This window comes from Phocoena sinus, chromosome 10 (assembly GCF_008692025.1).
Source record: "Phocoena sinus isolate mPhoSin1 chromosome 10, mPhoSin1.pri, whole genome shotgun sequence".
Taxonomy (NCBI): Eukaryota; Metazoa; Chordata; class Mammalia; order Artiodactyla; family Phocoenidae; genus Phocoena; species Phocoena sinus.
Genome location: NC_045772.1, coordinates 47329157 through 47338495, shown reverse-complemented (window position 1 = coordinate 47338495; position 9339 = coordinate 47329157). Strand labels below are relative to the sequence as shown.

The 9339-nt window shown below is 39.9% G+C and overlaps 1 protein-coding gene across 6 annotated transcripts in view; it reads left to right on the top strand.

Moving 5' to 3' along the window:
• The first annotated feature begins 1078 nt into the window (after positions 1–1078).
• Positions 1079–9339, top strand: part of CNOT2 (CCR4-NOT transcription complex subunit 2) — a 111725-nt gene continuing 103464 nt past the window's right edge. For 3 of the 6 annotated variants that reach the window (XM_032645841.1, XM_032645844.1, XM_032645839.1), the window contains exon 1: positions 1145–1210. In XM_032645841.1, the coding sequence (XP_032501732.1) occupies positions 1206–1210 (5 nt within the window). In that variant the 5' untranslated portion in view covers positions 1145–1205. Of the gene's footprint in view, positions 1211–9339 lie in introns of all 6 variants that reach the window. The other 3 variants (XM_032645840.1, XM_032645842.1, XM_032645843.1) reach the window with 3 other exon arrangements.

Here is a 9339-nt window from a genome sequence, read left to right as displayed (position 1 = left end):
CCACAGTAAATTTTTGGAAGGAAAGGATGATTTTATAAAAGAAACAAAACAAGGGAAGTAGAAATTTTACTTACTCCAAATGAATTGTACTTTACAGTAGCGAATTCTATTACTCAAGTAGAAAGGAATGAACAATGAACTACACAATTCCTAAACACGCATGCAGAGGCTCTTTTTAGGTCCAAAAATGTCAAGTAAAAAGGGAAGTGTTGATCAATACACAAAGGGATAGACAGAAATTTATTATTTCAAAGAAAATAAAATTAATTTCACTTTGACAATTATTTTTCTGGGAAGCAGAGACTTCACTCTCCTGAAGTTTCCCCCTAAGCCACCATAATTTCAAACGGTCTTGGTGACAGCGCAGGCAGTCACTCCAGCTTACGTGGGGACTGGGGAGTGGGAGCGAGAAAAGTGCTATAAATCTAACTCAGCAAAGCTCACCCAACAGTATTTTAAAAACCTGCTCTCCAATATGCTCCCTCCCGACAAGTTAAAAAACAACAACAAAAAAGAAAGGGGGGTGAGTAGAAAATACCAAGGGTTTTTGGCTGAGGGGAACTCACTTCTCAAGAGGTGATGGTGATGTGCTGCCAGTCCCTGGAAGTGCGTGAACAAGCACCGGAGGTTTCGGGGGCTGAGGGAAGACAAGGGGATAGTGATCAGATCAGTTTCAGGTGGCTGGAGCGAGGTGGGGCCGGGACGAGGCGGACGTGGAGGGGGGCGGGGTGTCCGACACAAACACAAACACAAACACGTTTCGCGTCCCCAGGGAGGGCGGACCGACGCCACCTCATCATTCCCCGCCCCTGGAGCCCGCGGTCCTCCTCGGACCTAGGGCCCGTGGTCCTTGCGAAGCAACCCGGCCCCAGGGGAGCCGTAGGGGCCGCAGAGGCCCTGCTCGCTGTAACGACTGCGGAGAAGCTACGAACCTCCCCACGAGTCGGTGAGAGAAACGGTGGAGGCCGCAGGGAGGAAGGTGAGGGAGTGAAACGCTCCTCCCCAACCCGTCTCGAACGCGCAGGAAGCGGTCTACCACCCCCAACTCTGTCCCGTAGGCAATCGCCGCTCCCACCTTCCGCCGCCGCCTCGAGGGAAGTCGGAACGACGGGGGTCACGGCGGGGGTCAGAGGGTAAAGGTCTTGCTCCCAGCAGCCTCCGCGGTGGATACGTCGCCATCTTGGATCCGCGGGACAAGAAAATTCATGCGGTGAGTTTTTGGCAAATTTTCGGAAGTCTGGCAGTGGGGCGCGCGGCGGGGGCGGCGGATTCGGGGCCCCCGCAAGGCGGGGGAATGCCTCGGGGCCGGGCCGGTCGCGCCCGGGGTCCGCGGGCAGCGTCCCGGCCCGCCGCTTCCCGTTGCTTTTGTCTCGGCTCCAATCGAGAGAGGGAGAGCGGAGCGGGCGGGGAGGGGGGGTGGTGGCGGTGGAGGGAGGGAGGGGGTGTGTATGGGGAGGGTGGTGGACGGGACGTAAAGCGTCGCTGTAGTCGGGTCGCTGCAGCGGCAGTTCTGGATCCTAGGCCGGGTCCCTTCAGCTGGCGCTGGGGTTTCCCCCAGACTCCTCTCCCCCGGGCTCCCTCCAGCGCGGAGGAGCCTTCGCCGCGCTGCTTCCTGGGGAAGAAGAGAAGGCGGCAGCGGCGGTGGCCAAGGACCCCGGGCCCGCTTTAGACGGCGCTGCCGCCTTCCTGGCAGCTGCCGCGGTCTCTGGCCCTTCACATTCTCTCAATACACGCACATCATCTGCAACTTATGTGTGTTTCTGTGTATGTACACGTAAAAGGTGGGGGACACTGGAGTGGCTAACGGGCCTCAGGAGCTGCCAGGCCCTTGGGTACAGAAGGCTATGGGTGGTGGAAGAGAAAGAGTGCAACTGGGATGCTTCCTCTGCTTCCGTACCCGGAGGGTGAAGCTTCCGTGGTCTGGTAGAGACTTAGTCCGGAGAATCCTGGGGCGGCGGAGGAACCCGAGGCGCCTCTGTCTGTGAAGTTGCTAGCCCTAGGTTTCTACTTCCGCCGGGGCCTCTCCACCTTTTGCTGTCTTGGGTCTAACTTAAAAGTTTCGCGGAACAAGTGACTGGGGTTGAAAGAGGCGCTCCTAGTTCTTAGTTTAGGCTCTGTGGTCCGTCTAGGAGAGACAGCCTCTAACTCTTGGTAACTATGGGCCTTGGCGAATACGAGTTTTTTCCTTTTATGAGAACATTTCCAAGGTCTTAGAATTTGCGTTTATTCCAGGCACTATGGGTATATTACAACTACAAAAGTCTTACATACGGGTACCAACCTCTTGGAAGGAACCTAAACATCAGCTTCCTTCGAATCCTAAGAGATGCCTTCACTTTTCAACATCCAGAAGACCGAATGCAACACATTTTGTTTCAAAACTCTTGGTCAAAGAATCCTACTCCTTTCTTAATCTTCTGGACGGTTTCTAATAATTAAATACAGTGATATCAACCCTTAGATTCTTGGCGAAATGGTAGGAAGTACCTAGTTAGAATCTGTTCACGAGGGAGGCCATGCTTGAATTTAGAGTTCAAAGTTAAACAGATTTTCTGTCATGCTTGATTTTAGGAATTTCTAGACCTCTAGAATCATAAGTACAGCGTTATTTGCCTCTTAAAACAACATAAGTGGAAGTAATAAAGTAGGGGGGCGGGGCTTAGAAATTTGAAAATATCTCTTTACATACCGGGTTTATGTTGTTGTTTGGGAATACTTGGTATATTTGACAAGTTATTTCCCAAACGCCAGTGAAGACATCTCTTTTGCAATTTTGGAAGATAACTTTATCCCAGATTTAAAGGGTTGCTTAAGAATCACAGTGGACTGAAATGGCTAAATGGCTACATTCAGGTGGTTTGATGTGTACATTCAGATCTCTTTTCATTGGAATACTTCTTAATGGACCAAGATCTTTAGTTAACTTTGTATGTTGAACTCCGCTTCAGTTTGTAGTTCTCGTGTAATATTAAATCTAAAGGAAAAATACAAAGTGCATGTAAAAAAAAAAAGACAAAACTTCTCCACTTCTTTCTTGACTTTGTAAGATCCTCATTTAATTTTAAAAAGGTTCTTTACTCTCATTTTTTTTTTCCTGAGGGCTTGAATTGCAGTGACTTCTGTGATTACTTTGTATTGTATTTTAGATAGGAATTGAGAAACTTTCACATTTTTTGGCATTCTAATTAATGTAAGCATCATTTGTTGGCAGAACGCTTTTGTTCTAAGTATACTGTATAGCGATATCTGTAGCCTAATCTGATACTCTTGGGGAATTAGAATTGCCTGTACATTTAACCAAGCAAGAAATACAACCTTTTAAAGATTTTTAGTTTCTACAATACTTTAGTTTTAAAGTAAATTTATATGGCAGAAAAATGAGGACAAAATGCATGAGTGATTTATATTCCCTTTCATTTTGAAGTACTACTTGATCTTAGAAGATAAACCTCAGAATGATATTCCTCCCCAAGAGAATTAGTTACCTGTGTTTTTACTTAATAACCTTGAATATTTAATTTACTTTTTGATTTTTCATAGGTACTTCACAGTTAGTTATAATCTGAAAATTCTCTTTGTTCAAAAGTAAATAAATACTTAGATTTATGAGTAGATTTCATTAGAAGTGCTTCTAACCCAGTTGTTTTGGTTCTTATCTCTTCAGCAGATACTGGTATTAAAAGTATTTGTATTTTGAAAGACCTTTACAGAATTTTTTGCAACCCGTGGGAAGTTAGAGTTTTACCCTTTTTACTCACAAATATGCTTCATAAGATTTTCTAATAATACAGAAAAATAAAGAAAAGGTATGCTTCACACCTAAATATGAAATAATGACTAGACATTATTAGATTGGTAAAAATAAGGTAACTATTCTTTGCTCTTTAAAAAGCAGTGTTAAACAGTATTTTTTAATTGTCAACATTTTTAACTGTAGGAAGTTCATTTGTGATGATTACATATTTAAAGACAAACTTTCCATGTGCTTGCTTAATAGGCATTTGAGGACAATTTATGCAAACAGTGATACAATCTTCAGAAAAGATACTACTAAATAAGATTTTGTTACCTAGACTTCTAGTGGATTTCGTAGCACAAAGAAGCAAAAGAAACCAAGGTACCAGGTAGGGCAGTTTTAGAGGCAGAGTTAATCTGAGTTGCACTGTAATGTTTGAATAGAATTACATGCAATATTGGTATCACAATATTGATATCAAAGGATCTAGTGCTGTGACAGGAATCATTCTGGTTGATGATGCATGTGATTGTTCTTCCTTACTATGATGATTTCTACCCATAATACTTAGAGGAGTTGAATTTCATTGTGACTTTTACTAGGTATTTTTGGAAAGATCTATACTAAAATTGGTGTCTGTTGTAGAACGTCTACCTTTGAAAACAAATAGAATGAACACTAGGGTTTTAAGGTTTTAAAATTATTTTGTAATTTTTAACTTGGTTTTGTGCGTTGAACTTTTCCTTCTTCAACTTAAATACTATATATATATTTTTTTTTCTTGTTGCTTTAGTTTTTCTGTTTGACATCCTTTTTTAAACTCTTAAAACTCCTTTCATGACAAGTCATGCTGATATGGCTTGTTTATTTATTTACTTTGTCTATACTATTAGAAATGACTTGGAAAAAAGAATTCCTAATATTTTTTTTCTGACATCTTGTTCTCTGAAATACAGATGATAATCTCTTGGTATTATCACTTGGGGATATGCTACATTATGCATTAATAAAATGGTTTATAATGTTTATTTTTTGGTAAGGCCACATAGCTTATATAATCATGAATTACCTAAGAGGAAAAAAACATAATTTTCCTTTTCTGGACACACTTTAATATTTTGTATATGATTACACCAGGGACCTAAGTCTGTTTAGATATAGCTAGATATTTTGGACATATCTGCCACTTACCCTGAAAGTTTTCCCTTTTTTTGCTTTCATGCATATGTTTTTATGTGGGGCTTGGAGGGGATGGTGGTGGTATTTTTAGTATCACTTCTCTGTTGTTTGACAAATTTCTTATCGTTCAGAACTACTCTGGTGTCACTTTCTTAAAGAAACCTTTCCTGATTTCCCAAATCCTTCTGCTGTACTGCTTTTTATTCTTCAAATTTCTATTATTGAATGTGTCACATGGTATTGTAATTTACTGTCCATCCCCACCGTCCACCTTAACCTCCACTGGATTGTAAGCACCTGAGAGGTAGGGCTTTGTCATTTATATTTACATTTCTGGTACCTTCTAAGTGCATAATACATAGTAGGTTATCAATAAATATGCAGTCAACTGAACTGGTGCCAAATTGTCATTTGACAGTGCAGTCACGTGTTGTTGCCCAGTCCACGGGTGGGAAACAACAGATTGGAGAAGGGTATGGGTAGAAGGGCATCCTTAACTTCCTTGAATCGTTTTTTACAGTTCTGCTTCTTAATTACCTATGGGAAACTAGATAACCAGCTTCTTAGAAAAATGTGTGTGGAGTGAGTACAGGACTGAGGGAAGGATGTAAGTAACAAAGTGTTTCTGGCAGTGTTAAGGTCTGTATTTCTTGCTGTATTTTGTATGGCTAAGGTCATTGGTTGAAGGAGATACTTTGTGTTTACCCCATAATATATTTACAGTTGCTTAAAGTGAGCTTCTATTAGATTTGGGCTTTTTGACGTTAGATTCTATGTCCTCCTCCTTAGCCCCCACCTTTTTACTCTCAGTGCCTGACCTAGTGCCTAGTACAAAGTAGGAGTTCTCTAGGTTTTGAATACCATTCTCCTTGTGAAAACTGGATGAGATGATTTAATGTATTTTTATTGGCTGTCCAAATTTCCAAAAGCTCTAAAAACTGACTTTTTAAAAAAGCAAGTGTGAAGGCAAATTCCAACTGAAATTGGTAGCCTACTCATGGTCTATCTGTGTTAACCTGATTTTCTGTTTTGATGCAGAAATATTAATATATTTGATGGCAAGTGCTGTCTAGGCCACCCTGGGAGGTGTTAGGTCATACGTAATATATACGCTATCTTAACTTTCTAAAATCTGACAAATTCCAATTCTGAGAAATACGTGGCCTTTAAGGGCTTGAATAAGAGATTGTGCACCAGTTTTGTGTCCCTTTTTTAAACTATAGAAATCAAAACAGTAAATGACTTAAAGAATTGCATTTAGTGGAGAGGCTAACTTTTTTTTAATGAATTTATTTATTTATTTATTTATGGCTGCGTTGGGTCTTCCTTGCTGCTCTATTTGCAGTGGTGTGTGTGTGGGGGGGCTACTCTTGGTTGCAGTGCTCCAGCTTCTCTTTGTTCTCTTTGCCTTTGCTTCTCTTTGTTGTGGAGCATGGGCTCTAGGTGTGTGGGCTTCAGTAGTTGTGGCTCGCGGGCTGTAGAGCGCAGGCTCAGTAGCTGTGGCACAAGGGCTTAGTTGCTCCGTGGCACGTGGGATCTTCCTGGACCAGGGATCAAACCCTTGTTTCCTGCATTGGCAGGCGGATTCTTAACCACTGAGCCACCAGGGAAGTCCCAAGATGCTAAACATTTGACTTGAGATCTTAGAAATGTCTCATTTGCCTACGTATTTTTCATTGACTATTTTTTCTTTTTTTTCCATTGACTTTAATGACTAAAAGCTACTGAAGATACAGAGAGTATATTATTTTAAAAGAGAGTTTGTTCTAGTACTGGGAACATCAGTTTTTTCTCTGCTTTTAGTGAATTGAAAGGTCTCTCCTTATATGAAAGTAGATGAGAATGCACATACAGTACATATTTACTTTGCCAAGGAATGATAAAATAAGCAAGAGGGAGTTTTGTGTTCTGGCACTTTAGGTAACAATGAGTACACTTGGATTTTTTCAAACCTATTGATGTACCATTTTTCCATTTATATATTTGGATGTTGAAACATTACTTCATCTTGTATCAGCATCTGGACAAAATGTAATGACAGATTATGTAATACAGTGTGTTTCCGAGAGGAACATTTGGTTTTGTGTCATATCTGGCAGGAATGTGTTTTTGTGTTACTTTTTACATTGTAAATTACGATGCTTATTTTTTTTTTTTTTTTTTTTTGCGGTAAGCGGGCCTCTCACTGTTACAGCCTCTCCCAAACCCGCGTCCCCTACATCGGCAGGCAGACTCTCAACCACTGCGCCACCAGAGAAGCCCTGTGGTTGTCATTTTGATGTTAAGTTTTAAAATAAGGTTAAGTTTTAACATTAACATAAAGTTAGAACAATCAAACTGTTTTGATTAGTATGAAAATTAGTAAATGGGAATTTTGAAGGCCATTTTATCCTTGGATTGGACTCATCATCTAGTGTCTTTCTCACTTAATTTAATGCTACTCTATAGGGAAAATCCTGATTTATCACATTAAGTAGATGTAAGTAGAAGGTTTGTTTTTTGTTTTTAATTGATCATTCTGAAGATTCAGGATCATTTAATTGAATATGGAAATTTGAAAGAGAAGTATTAGGAAATTTGTGTTTCAAGTTTGACTTTCTGGGAGAATGCAACAGCTGCTCACATATTTTAAAATGATAAACATATTCATCAAGAAACACCAAAACATTTAGTAATAATCCTGTGTTATAGTGAGAGTAAGTAATAATATTATATTACAGGTACTACATTTTACACATTTACTTATTGCACAATTATACTTTGAAGTCATGTGCTAACTTTTTCTTGATTTAGTAGTGCATGGAATAGTGCTTTAGGGGTGTCGTTTTTATAATTTTATGTGAGTATGTCTGGCTTTAGATTAGAAAAAATTCAGAGCTATAGAAACTTTCTAATCTATGCACACTTAAGAGAAATTGTACATATATTCATAGACATGTCAGGCCAAACTTTGAGGTCTGTAGCAAAACTATTTAACCTGATGGAAGAGATAGCAGTCTCCAAATTTTAAATTTGATATATGATGCACTTTTGTGTTACGTATGATTGTGAATTACACATCTAAAATAGATATGTATGTATAAAACAATTATATATAGTCCAGTGCTTCAGGGAATTTGACCTCTGACTGCTATTAAGATGTTTCAGAGCATAGTTTGAAAGTGAAGACTTTTTCTTCTCTCTGCAGATGGAAAGTTCATAGAACTTGCTTGTTTTTGAGTAGACACTTTCAACTAAATCCTTTAATTTGAGTGTTTATTTTCTTCTAGACATTGCTGTAAGTGCTGGGTATATATGATGGTGAACAAGACAAGTTTCCGCCTTCATGGAGCTAACGTGTTAGAGGGGGAGACGGATAATAAACAAGTAAACACAATTTCAGAGGGTGGCAACTGTGATGAAGAAAAGGGGGATACGGGTACAGTAATTGGTTAGGGATGGAAGGAGGAGACTAAGTAGGATGATGAGGGCAAGACCTCTCTGGAGGTGGCTTTTGAGCAGAAACTGAGAAAGGAGAAAGCCATGCAAAAATCTGGGTCAGTGTGTTTCCAGGCAGAAAGAATAGAAGACCCTGAGATGGAGTCAAGTTTTTCATGTTTGATGAAAACAGGAATTTCATCAGTAGTTACTTAGTGCTTTCTGCATAAATAGGGGTAAACTCTAAAGGGAAAAAGAAAAAGATGATTAAGATGTAAATCTTTGTCTTTCAACTGCTGAAAATGTTGTGATGGACCCAGTAATTTATAATACATTTTATGAAGAGTTATAGGGAGGAAGAATTATTTTTCATTTAAGAGGCCATGATGTTTTCTGGATCAGGTGTGGGGGGGTATCTCTGTACTAGTGGAAATTATAAAAGAGAGTAAACTTAAAACTTTCTTTGTGTTTGCATAGAATTATCAAAACCTCTAAAAGATTTTGTTTTTGCAATATTTTAGATAGATTTTTCTAAGAAGTTAATCAGTAATGATTTTCATGTTTACTTAGATTTCCTTGTACAGTCCAATAAATATTACTATGTGCCATACACTGTTAGAGATGCAGTGAATAATTCTTGAAGTTCACTTTTTGTGGCACATGTTATGGGTACATGCTAGAGTAGAACAACCTTGTTTGAGGGAGTTAAAGAGTTGGTTTCTGCTCAGTGATGTTTGAACTGGGTTCTGAAGGGTGATTTGGAGTTCACTTAGGTAGGGGAGGATGCAGAATCAGCATTGCAAATACAAAAAGTCTGGAAGACTAGGCTGGATTTAGAGAATGGCACAGTAATCTATCGTTCTTGATGCAGTTCTGCGACCTCATGAGAAGTTGACTGAGGGAATGAATTTGCCATAGTGTGAGAGACTTTTTTACATGATGAGGAATAAATAACCCATTTCTTTTTGACAATGCGAGTGAAAATCAGATTTGTGCTTCAGGAGGAA